This window comes from Bubalus kerabau, chromosome 1, assembly GCF_029407905.1.
Source record: "Bubalus kerabau isolate K-KA32 ecotype Philippines breed swamp buffalo chromosome 1, PCC_UOA_SB_1v2, whole genome shotgun sequence".
NCBI classification, from domain to species: domain Eukaryota; kingdom Metazoa; phylum Chordata; class Mammalia; order Artiodactyla; family Bovidae; genus Bubalus; species Bubalus kerabau.
The window spans coordinates 33,452,681-33,471,657 of record NC_073624.1 but is presented as its reverse complement, the minus strand read 5'-3'; the positions used below and the strand labels follow the sequence as shown (position 1 = coordinate 33,471,657).

At 39.8% G+C, this 18,977-nt stretch overlaps 1 protein-coding gene across 1 annotated transcript; it reads left to right on the top strand.

The window, feature by feature from the left end:
• The first annotated feature begins 11,025 nt into the window (after positions 1 to 11,025).
• KCNJ8 (potassium inwardly rectifying channel subfamily J member 8) lies at positions 11,026 to 18,868 on the top strand. Its single transcript, XM_055571732.1, has 3 exons — positions 11,026 to 11,348; positions 12,141 to 12,581; positions 17,794 to 18,868. Exons 2-3 carry the CDS (start codon positions 12,208 to 12,210, stop codon positions 18,692 to 18,694), a joined length of 1,275 nt encoding a protein of 424 aa, XP_055427707.1. The 5' UTR covers positions 11,026 to 11,348; positions 12,141 to 12,207; the 3' UTR covers positions 18,695 to 18,868.
• The last annotated feature ends 109 nt before the right edge of the window (positions 18,869 to 18,977 follow it).

Below are 18,977 nucleotides of genomic sequence, written 5' to 3'. Positions count from 1 at the left end.
TTTATAGTTGGTCTGTAATCTGTATGGCAGTTACATAGTTGTATACATAGGTTTTTTGGTTTTTAATATTACATTTTTTGTTATATTCTATAGATTCCTGAGGCCGTGCTCATTTTTTTCAGTCTCTTTTCTCATTTTTTAAATAATGTTATTCATTTATTTCTGGCTCTGCTGGGTCTTCGTTGCTGCTCAGGGTTTTTCCCTAGTTGTGGCAAGTGGGGTCTACTCTCTAGTTGCTGCATGGGTTTCTCACTGTAGTGACTTCTCTTGTTGCAGAGCACAGGCTCTAGGTGCGTGGGCCTCAGAAGCACATGGATTCAGTAGTTGCAGCTCTGGGCTCTTGAGCTCAGGCTCAGTAGTTGTGGTCCAGGGGCTCTGTTGCTCTGTGGCATGTGGGGTTTTCCCTGATCAGGGATCGAACCCGGGCCTCCTGCATGGGCAGACAGATTTCTTAACACTAAGCCACCAAGGAAACCCTACAAAGGCTTTTTAAAGGTAAGAAAAAAGAGCAAATTAATTTAAAATAATCAAATAGGGACCTTCTAGAAAAGAAAAAAGTGATTAAAATTACCAATTCAATGGAGAGGTTAAACAGCAATTAAGTTTAAACTATGAGAGACTTCTTTGCACTGGAGACAGATTTAGAATGTAGCACAGAAAAACTGATAGAAAATAAAAACACTGAAATGTAGAAAACTAGTTACCAGTGGGAAGAGGGAAGGGGGTAGGGGATGAAGAGATACAACTATTATGTATAAAATAAGCTATGGTATATTGTACAATATAGAGAACATAGAAAATACAATAACTATAAATAGGGTATAACCTTCAAAAATTGTGAATAACATATTATATGCACATGCGTGCTAAGTCACTCCAATCGTGTTCAACTCTGCAACTCCATGGACTGTAGCCCATCAGGCTCTTCTGTCCATGGGATTCTCCAGGCAACAATACTGGAGTGGGTTGCCATGCCCTCCTCCAGGGATTGAACCCATGTCTCTTATGTCTCCTGCTTTGGCAGGGTTCTTTACCACTAGCATCACCTGGAAAGCCCACTATATTGTACACCTGTAACATATAATATTGTACAGCAAATATACGTCAATTAAAAAAAAAAAGACACTGAAATGATGTGGAGGCTAGATTTAGAAGGTCTGAAAGAAAGATCCCAGAGGGAAAAACTGAGCATGAAGAGGACTCAGAGAGCCAAGAACTATTGCTAAAAATTTGGACTCAGATGATTTCAGGAAGTACCTAATCCCTATTCTATTTAAACTATTACCATCCATAGAGAAGGGATATGCATCAATTCTTTCTACACTCATAACATTTATCCAAAATCAGGCAGAGATAACACAGAAAGAATAATACTAACTCACTTAAAGCTATCAATGCAAATATCCTAAGTATATATTAGGAAAACAACCCAATATTATATTAAAATAATAACTTACCATGACAAAGTGAAGTTTATCACAAGAATGTAAAAATAATATGACTTTTTTAACCTGGTAACTTAATTCATCCTATTAACTGACCAAGGAAGAGGAAAAAAAAAGGTCACTCTGGTATATGCTATAAAAGTCTCTTATGTAATTCTTCATTCCTTTTTGATTTTACAAATATAGAAAAGTTAGACTTCTCTGATGCTACAGTGGATAAGAATCCTCCTGCCAATGCAGGGGACATGGGTTCGATCCCTGGTCCAGGAAGACTCCACATGCCACAGAGCAACTGAGCCCGTTCACTACAACTACTGAAGTCCACGCACCTAGATCCTGTGCTCTACGACAAGAGAAACCACTGCAATGAGAAAGCCATGCACTGCAATGAAGAGTAGCCCTCACTCACCACAACTCAAGAAAGCTAGCACACAGTAGTGAAAACCCAGTGTGGCCAAAAAAAAAAGCTTTAAAAGAAACACAGAAAGGTGGAAAAAGCACAGTACCTCAAAATAATAACCATGTGAACTATATATTCTGGAAGCATTTTCTCAAAATCACTAAAAAGAAAAGCATGTCTATTAGCATCATTATTATTTACTATTGATCTGAAAATACCAACAAATGCAGGTTAAGAAAAAATACACAAATTAAAAATTAAATACTAATTAAAGAAGTAGCATGAAAGTTATAATTATTATAGAAAATATTATGTTTTAAGTGTAATTAGTCTGTGCTAAATCCTTTTACACACTTGCCTCATTTAATATAAAACTCTTGAGAAGCAGATATTAGTGTCTTCATTGTATACATGTATACATGTGTCTTCCACAATTTCTCAATTTAAAGAAAAAGAGACGACTCAACTGCATAATAAATTTCTGTAGATTTACAGAGAGGAGAGCATTTTATTATCCCATTTATTCTAACAATAAAAGAGGGAATTTGACATTTTAAATTAGCAACAAATACCAAATATTTCATTCTAATTTGAACCTGTTTAGAAAAACAACCTTGTGAAAGCTTTTCTGGCATAGGTCATTTTTACCTAAAGGAAAATTCAGGCTATTTAACAGCAGAAAAAATCCTGGTAAATGATCACTGGGACCAATGAGTCTACATGTCACTTTAAAATGTTCAACTTCTAAAAAGCCCTTCTGCAGCAGGCATTTTTGAAAGGTGGCAGTAAGGAGTACCCTCCTGAGAGAGTTCTGGAAAATATCAGGTTCCCCTTTCCAAGAACTGCATGAGTCACTGATTTTTCAAAACATAGTGACGTGAAAGCTTAGCAATGGATCAAGACATTGTTGGGAATTGCTGTCTCCCTAAGAGCTTCAAAAAAGCCTATAGCAAGACAGACCTGAGGCTTCTGCAAACTTGCCTGTCTTTGGCCTGAGAATATCATGGCAAAATTTCACAGCTTGCAGTAACAGTGACAGCGTCTATTCTCCATCTTCTCTTAGAAAATGCTAGTACCCGCTTTGTTTAGTACTAGCATTTTTCACCCTACCAGTAGAAAATAATTACCATGGGGAAGCTCTACTTGACTGATGAAACCACTTTTCTCTTGGAGACACTATTACAGTAAACCAGACATGCTGATTTCTTGGGTCTCTATTTTATTACCAGTATCTTGGCTGACTCGCTTTCAGTCTTGATTAAATTCAAGAGTTGAGGACATGCCAGTATAAGTGCTGGGTAGTTGGGATTCTGAGGTTGGTGGGGGTCCCAAAAATAATACTCGAACTGACCTTTATTAAGTATTTACAACAGACCGGCCATTAAGTGCTTTGTATGGATTGTGTCATCTTGGTCTCATAATCATTCTATGAGTTTCTTAAACCTAAGTGGGCAATAGATTCTCCAGGGGCATTCTTAAATGTGCCTCATTAGAAGTGTTTATACCATCTCATGAAAGATATTTCAATCTAGGGACCAAAGAAATTATCTTATTTTATCTTTCCTTCCATAAAAGCTTGGAGGAGCCTAAAATAAGGTAACCATGTGTCTCTCATGTAGTTGGATGACGGATTAACAATCCTCACTTTGATATTGTTCACTAAAAAGGGTTTAGGATTATGGATCAGATGTTTTAGGGCTTCCGTGGTGGCTCAGATGGTAAAGAATCTTTGCAATGTGGGAGACCCGGGTTCGATCCTTGGGTCAGGAAGATCCCTGGAGAAGGAAATGACAACCACTCCAGTATTCTTGCCTGGAGAATCCCATGGACAGAGGAGCCTGGCAAGCTACAGTGGTAAAGAACCCGCCTGCCAATGCAAGTGACATAAGAGACATGGGTTCGATTCCTGGGTCAGGAAGATCTCCTGGAGGAAGGAATGCCTACCCACTCCAGTATTCTTGCCTGGGAAATCCTGTAGACAGAGGAGACGGGACGGCTACAGTCCATAGGATGGCAAAGAGTTGGACACGACTGACGTGACTTAGCAGGCACACATACAAAGAGGTCTATTCTGAACTCTGTAAAATGGCTCATCTCTGGCCCCAATTACTCTCGTTCCTTTTCCTGCTTTACTCTCTTTATAAATTTCAACACCACTGATAATTATAGAATGTATTACTTGTCTACTTGTTTGCTAACACCTTCCTAAGAATGCATTGGAGCCGGGGCTTTGTTTTGTTCACCTGGTTGTATATTAAAAGATAGTCATTGTTATGAATGCCCCCTTCCTGGCTCACAGATTCACACCTGTGAGCTGGCAGAAGTTTGAGGTGTTGCACATGCAAGCCGCATGGAAATTTTTTTTTCACTGATGGCTCTAATTGATATCATTGAAGAAACGGGTAACCTAATTTGGAGAGTGAGGTTCTTTTGCACATAATAGATATATATCTAAAAAAGAAATGTTCTCTGAAATCACTGGAACAGATAAGTACCAAGGGTTATATTGTCATTCCCATTTCATGATAACTCCAAAAAGTGAGTGTATAACATGTTGTTTTGATTACTAGTTTATGTAACAGTTTTACTAAGTTGATTCCAAAGCAATATGTTCCAAAGTGGTTTATATGAGGACACTAATAAAGCAGCAGATCAAGCAAATAGACGAACTGTTATTTGGGCTGCTAACATGAATCGTTTCCATTGTCATTTGAAGACTCTCCAAATTCTAAAATCTAATAAGACTCAGACAAACCAAGAGTTCTAAATTCACAAGTCAAATCAAAGGCAAGGTCATCAAATGCAAGGCCTTTACCTTTTACCTGAGATAAGAGGGAGGTTCAAGAGGGAAGGAACATATGTATATCTATGGCTGATTCATGCTGAGGTTTGACAGAAAACAAAATTCTGTAAAGCAATTATCCTTCAATTAAAAAATAAATAAAAAAATTTAAAAGGGTCCTTTCAAGGACTTCACTGATTTGTATTTGATAATCAAAGCAGCAGACAAATGGGGAAAGGATCAGCCTTTCTTGTTTGAAGTCACCCGACCAACTCTGTTTCTTAGGAGAATGAGAACTGCAGAAATCTTTTTATCTGCAAATAAAATGCACATAAAGTCTAAAAGGAATCTAACAGATGTTTACTTATAAGTAAATAGATATCCTTAAATTGTTCCCCGATTACTGTATAAATTTCTCTGGAATGTAACGAGCAGATTCTTACTGGATTCCTAAAGTCAAGAAAATCATAAAATTTAAAGTTAGCTCTGTTCATTAGAGGTCTCCTCTAGGAATAATGCACAAATCAGTCTTCATTCTTAAAAGGGCAATCAGGACATTATAGAACAGTTAAGAAAATTTAAAGTGGATGACAGCAAGAGTGATTAAATAAACAGGCCAATAAAATAAGCCTGAAGTAGTAAATATGTTCTTGAAAAATTGATTTCCCTCACAAATTTCTCAGAAGTAAATTTAAATGTTCATTATTTGGCCTATAATATGAGAAAAAGGGGATCATAGGGGGAAGAACTAGAATCAATTAATAATAGATATTTATTTAGCAGCTACTTGTGTCCACAAAGATCTCTGGGGATACAGGTATATCTCCATTAGGTTCAAAAGTTGTCAAGAGAAACATAGCCGGCAAATGCCAAGTTTAAACAAGTTTCAAATGTAAACAAATCTAAGTGCTGGGGACCTGGAGTAGTGAGGACAGTTGCTGAGGAAGGAGGAGTTTGAAGGGAAGAGAAGGAAAAGATAAACAAAGAAGGGAGAGATGATAAGTAATGAAATCTTCGCAGACAGATATGGCCCCAAATTTCAAGGAGGGCTTCCCAGGTGGCTCAATTGTAAAGAATAAGCCTGTCAATGCAGGAGACACAGGTTTGATTCCTGGGTCGGATAAATTCCCTAGAGAAGGATATGGCAACCCACTCCAATATCCTTGCCTGGAGAATCCCATGGACAGAGGAGCCTGGTGGGCTACAGTTCATGGGGTTGAAAAACAGACTCAACTTAGTGACTGAACAATGACAACAATAAAGACTTCAAGGAGACCCCCCCAAGCTTCAGATTATCTATATGGGCTATGAGAAATGGTTGTAAATACACAAAGACAGAAAGATGAGAGTTAGAGTAAGTGTAAGACAGAAACACAGTGTTGCAAGCACTATTCCTTCTTTCCTTCATTTGACGAGTATTTGTTGAGTACCCATTTCCAGGAGCTGGGAACAATTCCAGACACTGGGTCTGTGGTATTAACAACAAACTATGTGTCCTCATGCAGCTTCCATTCAGTACAGAAAAATTAGAGGAAAAAACCATAAAGACTTGGTTTAAAAAATGTCAGGAAGGAAAGAGAAAAGAAAAAGAAAGCCTGTGATGCTTTTATAGTACACAATCTCCATCTGGATGGCTGCTATTTGTTTTTAGGCGTATTATTGCCAAAACTTTACTTATCAGTTTCTTAATTTTAACCTTTATTATGTGTGTTCTTAGTGCCCTTATTTTGAATTAATTTGAAGCACTGACTACTAAAAAGTACAGTACAGAGTTTATCATTCCAAAACAAGTCAAAACTTGAAACTGCGTATTTGGAAGAATTACATCTCACTAGGAAAAAAAACTGAATTCTAAATATTATTATTATCACAAAAGACCAGAATTTCCATAACATTCTGATATGGATTTGTGACTAATCTTCTTGTAATTCTCCTCAACAATTCACCATTTCCCATTCAATTTCCCTATTTCTCTTTCATCACAATGTCACAGTCCTCTGTGACTTTACCCTCCAAATATTGACTCTGTAGCATTCTTTTTGTATACATTTGTATATTGTCTACTGACATTGCTTATTAGCCCTAGACCTCACTCCTTCTCTAATTAACACGACAGTTTCCAGTGTCCCCTCCTGCCCATCACAGAATGTTGGAGCCTGAAAGGACTCTACCTAGAAATGCAACCTTCAAAGCCATCTTGGTCGTGACATTGTACAGGAGACAGGGATCAAGATCATCCCCATGGAAAAAAATGCAAAAAAGCAAAATGGCTGTCGGGGAGGCCTTACAAATAGCTATGAAAAGAAGAGAAGCGAAATGCAAAGGAGAAAAGGAAAGATATAAGCATCTGAATGCAGAGTTCCAAAGAATAGCAAGGAGAGATAAGAAAGCCTTCTTCAGCGATCAATGCAAAGAAATAGAGGAAAACAACAGAATGGGAAAGACTAGAGATATTTTCAAGAAAATTAGAGATACCAAGGGAACATTTCATGCAAAGATAGGCTCGATAAAGGACAGAAATGGTATGGACCTAACAGAAGCAGAAGATATCAAGAAGAGGTGGCAAGAATACACAGAAGAACTGTACAAAAAAGATCTTCACGACCCAGATAATCACGATGGTGTGATCATTCACCTAGAGCCAGACATCCTGGAATGTGAAGTCAAGTGCGTCTTAGAAAGCATCACTATGAACAAAGCTAGTGGAGGTGATGGAATTCCAGGTTGAGCTATTTCAAATCCTGAAAGATGATGCTGTGAAAGTGCTGCACTCAATATGCCAGCAAATTTGGAAAACTCAGCAGTGGCCACAGGACTGAAAAAGGTCAGTTTTCATTCCAATCCCAAAGAAAAGCAATACCAAAGAATGCTCAAACTACCGCACAATTACACTCATCTCACACGGTAGTAAAGTAATGCTCAAAATTCGCCAAGCCAGGCTTCAGCAATATGTGAACCGTTAACTTCCTGATGTTCAAGCTGGTTTTAGAAAAGGCAGAGGAACCAGAGATCAAATTGCCAACATCCGCTGGATCATTGAAAAAGCAAGAAAGTTACAGGAAAACATCTATTTCTGCTTTACTGACTATGCCAAAGCCTTTGACTGTGTGGATCACAATAAACTGTGGGAAATTCTGAAAGAGATGGGAATACCAGACCACCTGACCTGCCTCTTGAGGAATCTGTATGCAGCTCAGGAAGAAACAGTTAGAACTGGACATGGAACAACAGACTGGTTCCAAATAGGAAAAGGAGTACATCAAGGCTGTATATTGTCACCCTGTTTATTTAACTTCTATGCAGAGTACATCATGAGAAACGCTGGACTGGAAGAAACACAAGCTGGAATCAAGATTGCCAGGAGAAATATCAATCACCTCAGATATGCAGATGACACCACCTTTATGGCAGAAAGTGGAGAGGAACTCAAAAGCCTCTTGATGAAGGTGAAAGTGGAGAGTGAAAAAGTTGGCTTAAAGCTCAGCATTCAGAAAACGAAGATCATGGCATCTGGTCCCATCACTTCATGGGAAATAGATGGGGAAACAGTGGAAACAGTGTCAGAGTTTATTTTTCTGGGCTCCAAAATCACTACAGATGGTGACTGCAGCCATGAAATTAAAAGACACTTACTCCTTGGAAGGAAAGTTATGTCCAACCTAGATAGCATATTCAAAAGTAGAGACATTACTTTGTCAACAAAGGTCCGTCTAGTCAAGGCTATGGTTTTTCCTGTGGTCATGTATGGATGTGAGAGCTAGACTGTGAAGGAAGCTGAGCACCGAAGAACTGATGCTTTTGAACTGTGGTGTTGGAGAAGACTCTTGAGAGTCCCTTGGATTGCAAGGAGATCCAACCAGTCCATTCTGAAGGAGATCAGCCCTGGGATTTCTTTGGAAGGAATGATGCTAAAGCTGAAACTCCAGTACTTTGGCCACCTCATGCGAAGAGTTGACCCATTGGAAAAGACTCTGATGCTGGGAGGGATTGGGGGCAGGAGGAGAAGGGGACAACAGAGGATGAGATGACTGGATGGCATCATTGACTCAATGGATGTGAGTCTGAGTGAACTCCGGGAGTTAGTGATGGACAGGGATGCCTGGTGTGCTGCGATTCATGGGGTCACAAAGAGTCGGACAGGACTGAGCGACTGAACTGAACTGAAAGTAGGCACTTCTGGTGTTCTCTAATCAGCTTCCTTCCATGGCTTACCACTACCTCCTAAAGACTGTTCAAACTTCTTTTTTTGAGCATTTAAGACTGTCTGGTTTTTTGGGTTTTGTGGGGCTTTTTTTAGGTATCAACATGGTTTTCAACTTTACCTTTCCCATTCATTGACTCAAAAGTATTCTTTGAGCCCCTCTGATGTTTAAGCTGTGCTTGAAAGTTGAGTCACACAGCCCTGCTCTCTAGCAGCCCTCAGTTTCATGGACTACAGGGAAGAGTGGAGAGGGCATGGGACAAGGACAGGAATAACTCCTAAAGTGTTCAGAGTGGTGGTGACAGAGGTTGTTCAGGGAGCACTGGACCCACACATCCAACCCCACTCTTTTGCCTACCTTGCTGCATCAATGCTGATTACTTTGTTACTAAAACATGGCTCACTCTTGTCAATGTTCCCTCACACTCTTCCTTCCTGAGAAAAGTGGAATGTCTTTTCTCAGTTTTGCTCCTAACCCAAATATATCTGGTCTTTCAAAGACTAGTGATCATGTCCTACTCTTTTCTTTTTTTTAATTAATTAATTTATTTATTTATTTTAAATTTTATTTTATTTTTAAACTTTACATAATTGTATTAGTTTTGCCTCATGTCCTACTCTTTTAGACCCCATGGACTGTAGCTCACCAGGCTCCCTGTCCATTGGGATTCTCCAGGCAATAATACTGGAACGGGTTGCCATGCCCTCCTCCAGGGTATCTTCCCAACCCAGGGATCAAACCAGTGTCTCCTGCACTGCTGGCAGATTCTTTACTGCTGAGTCACTGAGGAAGCCCCTCAGACTAGATCAGATGCCAAATAATCTATGCTGATTTCCTTCCTTAGTCTTCTAGTCTTAATATATCTTGATTAGTTCTATTTCTACTCACATTCTAATTATATCCTTACTAGTATTAGAGTTTATTATCAAACCCATGTCTCTTACTACAGCTGTCTATCTCTTAAGAACAGCAACTGTTATTAGATATATATATATACCCCTTGCCCAAATAGGTATTTGATGAATGTTATCCCAGCTAAAATAACAGGGAATAAATTGTACACCAATTGCAAAATGGAGTAATGAGGGGATTAACTGTACAACTGGATCCCCACATATGTAGTAAAACTACTACACAAATTACTGTAAAAATTCACAACAGTGGAGAACAGAGCTACTACTAATAGACTAGGATCCCCAGGCTTGAAGGGGTTAAGCAGGTCTATCCACTAGGAGGAAAAAACGATTCTTCATTTGCCTTCATTAAAGACTAATTTTAGGTCTCTTGGTAATTAAATGAACACATTGTTTATGCTCCATACTGCTTTCTGCTCTGAGTCTTGGAAAATACATGAAATTTCCAAGAATTAAAGTTTCCATTAACACAAGTGCCAAATCAGGAGGCCTGACCTGTGGGAGAAAGCACATTTGTCTTTGCTGGCTCCTTTTCAAAAAGCTATAGAAAGATATTTACTATATAACCTTTCTTGTGCACAGTTGCTCTATTCTATCATCAGGACATCTACACAAGAGGGAGAAGCTGCAACATTTCAGAAAGCCACCAATTACTGAAGACGACGGTTTGAGTTCTAAAGTGTTGACAGCAGTCCCTGTTCAGGATAAAAATTTTTTTATTGGAAGAGACTTTGAGTGGTTTTTTTTCTTCTACTTTTTTTTTTTTTTTTTTTTTTTGGTCGCAGTTTTGTGTGTGTGTGTGTGTGTGTGTTATTCCCTGAGAACCAGCTTTGGCTGGTGAAGAAATATACAAAGTGGGTTTCAGAACATCTACTTGGATCATCCCTACCAGGCGGAAATTAAATGTAAATAATCACATGTGCACATAGCCCGGACGCCTCTGAAGAATATTTGCTGATCTCTATCTCGGGTTTTACTCGATCTGAAGTAGCATAGTTACCTACCCAGGTTAAAAAAAAAAAAAAATCTCTTTACGTCAATGCACTCGAACTCTAAGTTCTCTCCTCTGAGCTGGGAGCCTTTCAAATTCATGCTGGCGGCAGGGGGTCTCGGCTACTGGGGAAAGAGCCGGTTGTACAGGCCCCGCCCTCCCCCGCCGCCCCTCCCCCAGGCTGGTTCCCTAACTTCCCCGGACTCGCCTACCCCCGCCACCCTCTCCCGCCCCCATCTCGGAATTTCGGCTGCCTCAGAGGGCTGGCGCGCGTCAAAGCCCGAACTGGGAGACTGATTTGTGGAGCATCACCCTCAGCTCCTCTCCCCGCAACCCCTCCTCCGCCCCCGGCAGCAGCCCAGGGCCAGAGCCGAGCAGGGGGAGGGGGAAGAGCGACAACCATCCCCCTTCCTCCAGCCCGCCCCAGTGGGTGCAGATTCAATTGCACCTTTTATTACTTTAACTCTTCTCCCTAGGACACGCGGCCCCGGATCGGTCCCTCCAGCAGTCGCGGTTACCGCTCCTGCGCACGGAGATGGGACAGCAAGGGACCTGTCCGCGGCCGGCCGGCGAGTGCGGGGACTTGCGGCCGCCCAGCCAGCGGCCCGGAGTCTGTAAGTTTCAACACTCCTCCGGGGGAGGGGAGGGGAGGCTGAGTGCGTACCCGCAAAAGATTTAAAAGGTTGACAGCGTCGGAGGGATTTTCGGGGCACATTCTTTTAATGAACTCTTTACGCAGTCGGCAGGCTGTTATCCGGGTTTTTCCTGCAGCTTGTATGGTTGATCCCATTGTCATAAAGAAGTTCAAGTTATTACATTATGAGTTCAAATGGGAATTTTTTTAAAAAATGCAACTCATACTTCTTTCAAATGTAAAATACCTCTTCGTAAAATTACATAGCACACTGCTTATTATTTTGTCGAGTTATTTATACTGTGCAGGAGTGTCCACGGCCTTTTCTTTGCCTACTTCTAAAAATAACAGAAAAAGAATTCCCCCTCTCTACTTTTAATATTGCTACATCATGTGAATAGCTTACTAAATAGATCGTGATACCAAGCTGGCCTCAGTTTTCCTCGCTGTCGCGGTGCGCTTGGGTTTTTGCAGTAATCTACAGACGCGGGTAATCTCAGAATTATCATTAAATAAGCTGCTGTTTACAGGAAAGCTCCTGATTTTAACTAAGGTTGTGCCCTTAAGGGTTCAAAACGATAAGGACTATTAAAGCAGTTATGGTTCAGACCAAGTAATTTTCCCGAGATCTAAGAACTCAAGCACTATAAGATCATACCTTTAGCTTTGGACTCCACCTGTAAGATACAGATACACACCTCCATGCAAGGACGGAAGAGTCGAGGAAGGGTGGTGGGGTGGGTAGTTCTTAATCTTGGTTTCCCTCCCGCAGGACGGGTCTCGAGGGAAGGAGAGGCAGGTCGCAGACAGGTGCCTAGGCTGGCTATGGTGACGGGACGATGTTGGCCAGGAAGAGCATCATCCCGGAGGAGTATGTGCTGGCGCGCATCGCGGCGGAGAACCTGCGCAAACCGCGCATCCGGGACCGCCTCCCCAAGGCCCGCTTCATCGCCAAGAGCGGGGCTTGCAACCTGGCGCACAAGAACATCCGGGAGCAAGGACGGTTTCTCCAGGACATCTTCACCACCTTGGTGGACCTGAAATGGCGCCACACCCTGGTCATCTTTACCATGTCGTTCCTCTGCAGCTGGCTGCTCTTCGCCATCATGTGGTGGCTGGTGGCCTTTGCCCACGGGGACATCTATGCTTACATGGAGAAAAGCGGGATGGAGAAAAGTGGCTTGGAGTCCACCGTGTGTGTGACTAACGTCAGGTAAGAAGGCGTCGGGCTGAGGTGGGGTGGAAGACAGTACAGAAAAATAGATGAAATTGCCCTTTCTGTCTTCTCTCTGTTGTTTTGTTGACAGTGAACTAAAGACTTTATTTTAGTATGTTCAGAAACAAAAAAATAAAAACATAACAAAACAAAAAACGAATCTGATGTATTAAAATTTGGGGGGGGGGCGGTACAGCCTTGAATGAGGAGGCTTTGAGAATGTAGTTTCAATTCCTTGGGCTAGCCTTGAAAATATTATACTGGTTATTTAAAAAGGATTTCACTGAGTGCCTTCCTCAAAAAAAAAAAAAAAAAAAAAGCACACATTTAGTTGTCCATCTGAAAAGCTGCTGTCCATAGTTCCAGTATCCAAAAGGAAATATCTCTGATCAACAAAAAATGTTGTGCAAATGCTAGTAATGTTCCATGACTTCTCTTCCCGTGACATTTTCGGAAATAATGAAAAAAATTAGGAAAATACTGGTGGAGAGGGGATCTAAATTTTAAAAATAAATCTACCAGAAATGAAATAAATATTAAGCCCTTCTTTATCAAGATGATCTTGAATAGCTGATTGCCTGCTTTAATTCCAAAATTAAAAGTTATGTTAACATTCGGAACTAGAAAAAAGCTAATCTTTGATAGAAATTGATGCAAATGTTTGATGGAAGAGATTACGTAGAAGTGACTTAACATTGTGGTTTTCTCTAAAAGCTTTAGTAGGATAGGAAGGCAGTTCTTAGATTGCCCTGATTTTTTTTTCTTATATCATAAATATTTCAAAGATAAGTGAATTTGGTTTCAGTGATTCTCTTCTCATATTTTCACATGGCCTAAGAACATTTACTTGGGGGTGATTTGTCTCTTAATTTTTTTGTTTAAAGATGGAAAAAGATAACATCAATTGCAAAAGTATTCTTCCTGAAGAGAAATATTTGTAATAATACTAGCAATTTTTCCAGGACATTTTTTGAATAATATCCCAAATTCACAGAATTCATAAAACAAAGCAACTTGAACAGGCACCGTTCTGTCAGGAAACTGGAAAGAATAAAACCTTTACTGATCCTGAAATGTGAAATTAGCATACCACTGCAAGAAGCAGAAACCCAGACTGTAAACTTGCCCATTCTTCCCTTCCCTGACTAGTTGCGATGCCAGGTTATCAAAATGGGCGTGTAATATTTGTCACAGAGATCACATACCCCAGATTTCAGCTCAAATTTTGAGGAAAGCCAAATTGAATTGATCCATTGCCTTTACCATCAAGTTAGATAATATTTTCTTGACTTAAACTTGTCACAAACTATTGCCTCAAAGAAAATACAGGTAAAGAAATGTACGTGATCATCAGTACACCAAATATAAAGGAAACAAGATACTATGTTTAACAGATATGTATAGGTCAGATGTCATTATAATATTTCTCTTTAAGAAATTTATTGGCACTGCTATTGGTGAATCATTTTCCTATCGAGGTACACTTTTAATAAACTTGAAGTAGACCCACATGAAATGAGATAAAAGAAACAGACATAATAAACCTTGAAAAATAAATGACAGATTTTATTCACAAGATGAAAATACTGGCTTTCCTTGTGGAAAAACTCATTAGGCAATTGATTAAAGTTATGTCATTCCAAGGGAGATATTTTCAGTGATTTTGTAAAATAACTTGACAGAGTGCTCTGGTTATTAAAAGCTGTTTTACTGCTAGCTTTTATTGTTCAACAAGAGGTGTTTTGAGGTATGTTCATTCTTCTGATGGATTCCTGCTGGTGTGAACATTCAATTCACTGTGAGAAATAGTGTTGCAGATACAATGAAAGAAACTTGATTTTAGCAGTGTGACAATTTTAGCATTTTATTTATTCATTTTTCATTAGATGATTATCTAAACATTTTTAAACTTTTTATTGAAATATAGTTGATTTAACTTTAACATTTTAAATTTTACTTCTTACCTAAAAAATATTATTGAACATCTTTTAATGTTAAAAATCTTACTGGTTTTATTTTAATATTGTGGTACTATGTATACTTCAGTGCAATATAAATTTTAATCATAACCAACTGTACATAATACTTTTTCACCAAAAAAAAGTAGAAACAGAAAAATTTCTATTTTTTCCCCAAAGGATATTTAAAACATGACTAATAATATGTCTAATTTTTTTGCATTTCCTTTCCTTTCATAAGTTCAATGTCCCCCCTTGTCATCAAAACTGAAAATAACTTATTATAATGAACATTTTCTAGTGTATCCAAATAATATTTAACATTCTCCTTCTAGGCTGGTTCACCTTCCCTTTCATGTAGATGACTTTCTAACATGAGTCAGAAAGTAAACCAATGTATTTCTTCTTCTTATTCAGCATAAGTCCCTCTGTAGCAGAACAAACCAGAAGCTAAACACTTTCATCTCTTGAGGTTGTTTAGCACAACAGGTGTTCATTAAAAGGCTGAGTCTTGCACCATATAATGTTTGGAGCAAGTTCGTTCATAAATAAATAACATACACAAATCGCATATGAATAGTCTCTTATCTGGGCATATTCATCATTACACTGCTCCATGAAGCATGTATGTTGTTTAGTTGCTAAGTCGTGTCTGACTCTTTTGTGACCCGCATGGACTACAGCCTGTCAGGCTCCCCTGTTCATGGGATTTCCCAGGCAAGAATACTGGAGTGGGTTGCTGTTTCCTACTTCAGGTTGTTATTTCCTACTTCTGACCCAGGGATCGAACCTGCATCTCCTGCATTGGCAGACAGATTCTTTACCACTGAGTCACTGGGAAAGCCTGAAGTATGTATAAAGTCAAAGTGAAGTCGCTCAGTCGTGTCCGACTCTTTGCGACCCCATGGACTGTAGCTTACCAGGCTTCTCAGTCCATGGGGTTTTCCAGGCAAGAGTACTGGAGTGGGGTGCCATTGCCTTCTCCAGGGGATCAAAGTATGTATACATTATCAGAAATCAGTGTTGTGTCCGTGCCCCTTCTCTGGGGTCTCTTCTTTGCCATGGTTTTGGTTTATACAGTATATCTTGTTTGTAGCTAGTGCAAAAAGCAATCGTTGTCATTTTCCATGAATCTTTTTAGCAACAGAAAGGATAAGAAAGGCACTTTTTCATTTAAAAGTTAAAGGAATCATCTGCGACATCAACTATGCTTCAATTAAATAAAAAATAAAAATCCCTGATTATGAGCCTAGTAGAAAAAAAAAATCATCTTATGTGTGCTTGCTTACCATTCATGGTGTCCCACAAAAATATAGTGTGTATATTCAGAACCCAAATATTTAAACATTTTGCTCACTTGTGTGTGGCATTAAGAAACAGCTAATGCTTTGGCAGTTAACCTATCATCTATAAAATTAGAGAAGTTTGAAATTGGAGTGGAGGGCAGACATGACTAACACTGTTTCTATTAAGAAGCCACAGCAGTAAGGGTAAGGGTTATGTACTTAAGTGAATAAATTAAAGAGAAAAATGACCAAATGCGGTGCTTCTCAACTGGGGAGATAAATCAGAATTATCTGCAAGCTTTTCAAAAGTCTTGCGCAGGTCCACCCTAAACTACCAAATCAGTGTTTACACTGTGATCAGAAAGAGAAGCACAGTTTGAAAAATCTTCCCAAGAAAATCCTTACACATGTTGGCCCCTTCCTTGTGTCTTTTTCAGAAACTAGGCCAGAAATGAGAGGATTTGTGTCCTTATTAATTATGATCTTGACATAGTCACTTAATAATATTTACCTCAAATCCTTCCTGTAAAAGCATCAGTATTCTCTAGATCACTTAGAGAACAAAATGAAACAATCAATAAGAAAACATGTTTGGTTCCAAATAGCACAGCATTCTTTTTTTATTTAAAAATACTAGTATTTTGAAGGACATGTTTTGTACCACTCTTTTGCACTGTGCTTTCTCTATATAAGGTACATAGTGTTCACTAATGAATATGATTTTAAAGGTTGTAAATAATAAAAAGTTCACTCAGGACTCAGTATGTTCCATATAACTTGAGTCACTTAAACACAGCTTGGCAATAAATAATAGACATCAGCTTGAAGGATTTTAACAAAATAAACTATGCCTTTGTGAAAGTGAAGGGCTTCCCTGATAGCTCAGTTGGTAAAGAATCTGCCTGCAATGCAGGAGACCTGGGTTCAATTCCTGGGTCAGGAAGATCCCCTGGAGAAGGGATAGACTACCCACTCCAGAATGCTTGGGCTTCCCTTGTGGCTCAGCTGGTTAAGAATCCACCTGCAATGTGGGAGACCTGGGTTCGATTCCTGGATTGAGAAGATCCCTTGGAGGAGGGAAAGGCTACCCTTTCTAGTATTCTGGCCTGGAGAATTCCGTGGTCTGTATAGTCTATGGGGTTGCAAAGAGTCGGACACGACTGAGCCACTTGCACTTTCACTTTTCACTTGTGAAAGTGAAGTATTTCACAATGATACATGCAGATAAGAGAGAAAATGAACAAGTGCTTATGTTTAGAATAGGGCATTTGATACATTAAGTTGGCTAGTGTTTCCAAAAGTAGTTAATAGCCTTTGGACATGAACAGGTGAATGGATAAAGAAGATGTAGTACACACACACACACCAGGCTCCTCCGTCCATGGGATTTGTCAGGCAAGAGTACTGGAGTGGGCTGCCATTGCCTTCTCCAATGGAATATTACTCGGCCATAAAAAAAGAATGAAATAATGCCATTTGCAGCAATGTGGATGGACCTAGCCAGACAAAGAAAGACAAATATCATGATATAGCTTATATGTGGAAATCTAAAAATATGATACAAATGAACTTCTTTACAAAACAGAAATAGTTTCACAGATGTAGAAAATCAGGTTATGGTTACCAAAGACGAAAGGAGGGGAGAGGAATAAATTAGGAGTTTGGGATCAAAATATACATACTACTATATATAAAACAGATAACCAACAAGGACCTACTGTATAACATGGGGAACTATACTCAATATTATATAACCACCTATAATGGAAAAGAATCTGAAAAAGAACATATATAACTGAATCACTTTGCTGTATACCAGAAAGTAACACAAAATTGTTAATCAACAATACTTATGAAAAAAAATTAGCCTTTGAAAGAAGAACATGAGAAATTCAGCTTCACGTGTTATTTCATGATTCAAAAATCTGAACTGATGGCACTCTTTTCTGATCTCATTCCTTACAGGTCTTTCACCTCTGCCTTCCTCTTCTCCATTGAAGTTCAAGTGACAATTGGATTTGGAGGGAGAATGATGACTGAGGAATGCCCTCTGGCTATCACAGTCCTGATTCTACAGAACATTGTGGGTTTAATCATCAATGCAGTTATGTTGGGCTGCATTTTCATGAAAACAGCCCAAGCTCACCGAAGGGCAGAAACCTTGATTTTCAGCCGCCATGCGGTAATCGCCGTCCGAAATGGCAAACTATGTTTCATGTTCCGCGTGGGGGACCTAAGGAAAAGCATGATCATCAGTGCCTCTGTGCGCATCCAAGTGGTCAAGAAAACCACGACCCCGGAAGGTGAGGTGGTACCTATTCACCAACTGGACATTCCTGTTGACAACCCACTTGAGAGTAATAACATTTTCCTGGTGGCCCCTCTGATCATCTGCCATGTGATTGACAAGCGCAGCCCCTTGTACGATATCTCGGCCACTGACCTGGCCAACCAAGACCTGGAGGTCATCGTGATTCTAGAAGGAGTGGTTGAAACTACTGGCATTACTACACAAGCTAGAACCTCCTACATCGCTGAGGAGATCCAGTGGGGCCATCGCTTCGTGTCCATCGTGACGGAGGAGGAAGGCGTGTACTCTGTGGATTACTCCAAATTCGGCAACACCGTGAAAGTAGCTGCTCCAAGGTGCAGTGCCCGAGAGCTGGACGAGAAGCCTTCCATCCTTATCCAGACCCTCCAGAAGAGTGAATTGTCCCACCAGAATTCTCTAAGGAAGCGCAATTCCATGAGAAGAAACAATTCCATGAGGAGGAACAATTCCATCCGCCGGAACAATTCTTCCCTCATGGTGCCCAAGGTGCAATTTATGACTCCAGAGGGAAATCAGAACACTTCCGAATCCTGACAGCAAGACAACCCCCAGAAAGTCTTTGATCTGCTGTTGAAGAGTTTCTGCAGGGCATGGACATTGCACTGGAGCTGAAACACAATAATTTGTCCTTGTTTATCTTATTACACTAAATGATATGCATATTCCAACAGCAGCACTTTCTGTGTCAATAAATGGTAACTCACAAGGTGGAGGGTTCCTGTCTTACACTTGCTTCACCCTTGCAATATCACCCTGTCACCCTAAGTGATAAGCTTAGGTTATGCAGAGGAAATGCTCTCATTTCTGTCCACTTGAA

Coding starts and splice junctions, on each gene's coding strand:
- KCNJ8 (XM_055571732.1), top strand. CDS start 12,208: ATGTTGGCCAGGAAGAGCATCATCCCGGAGGAGTATGTGCTGGCGCGC. Junction 12,582..17,793: donor GTGTGTGTGACTAACGTCAG/GTAAGAAGGCGT, acceptor CATTCCTTACAG/GTCTTTCACCTCTGCCTTCC.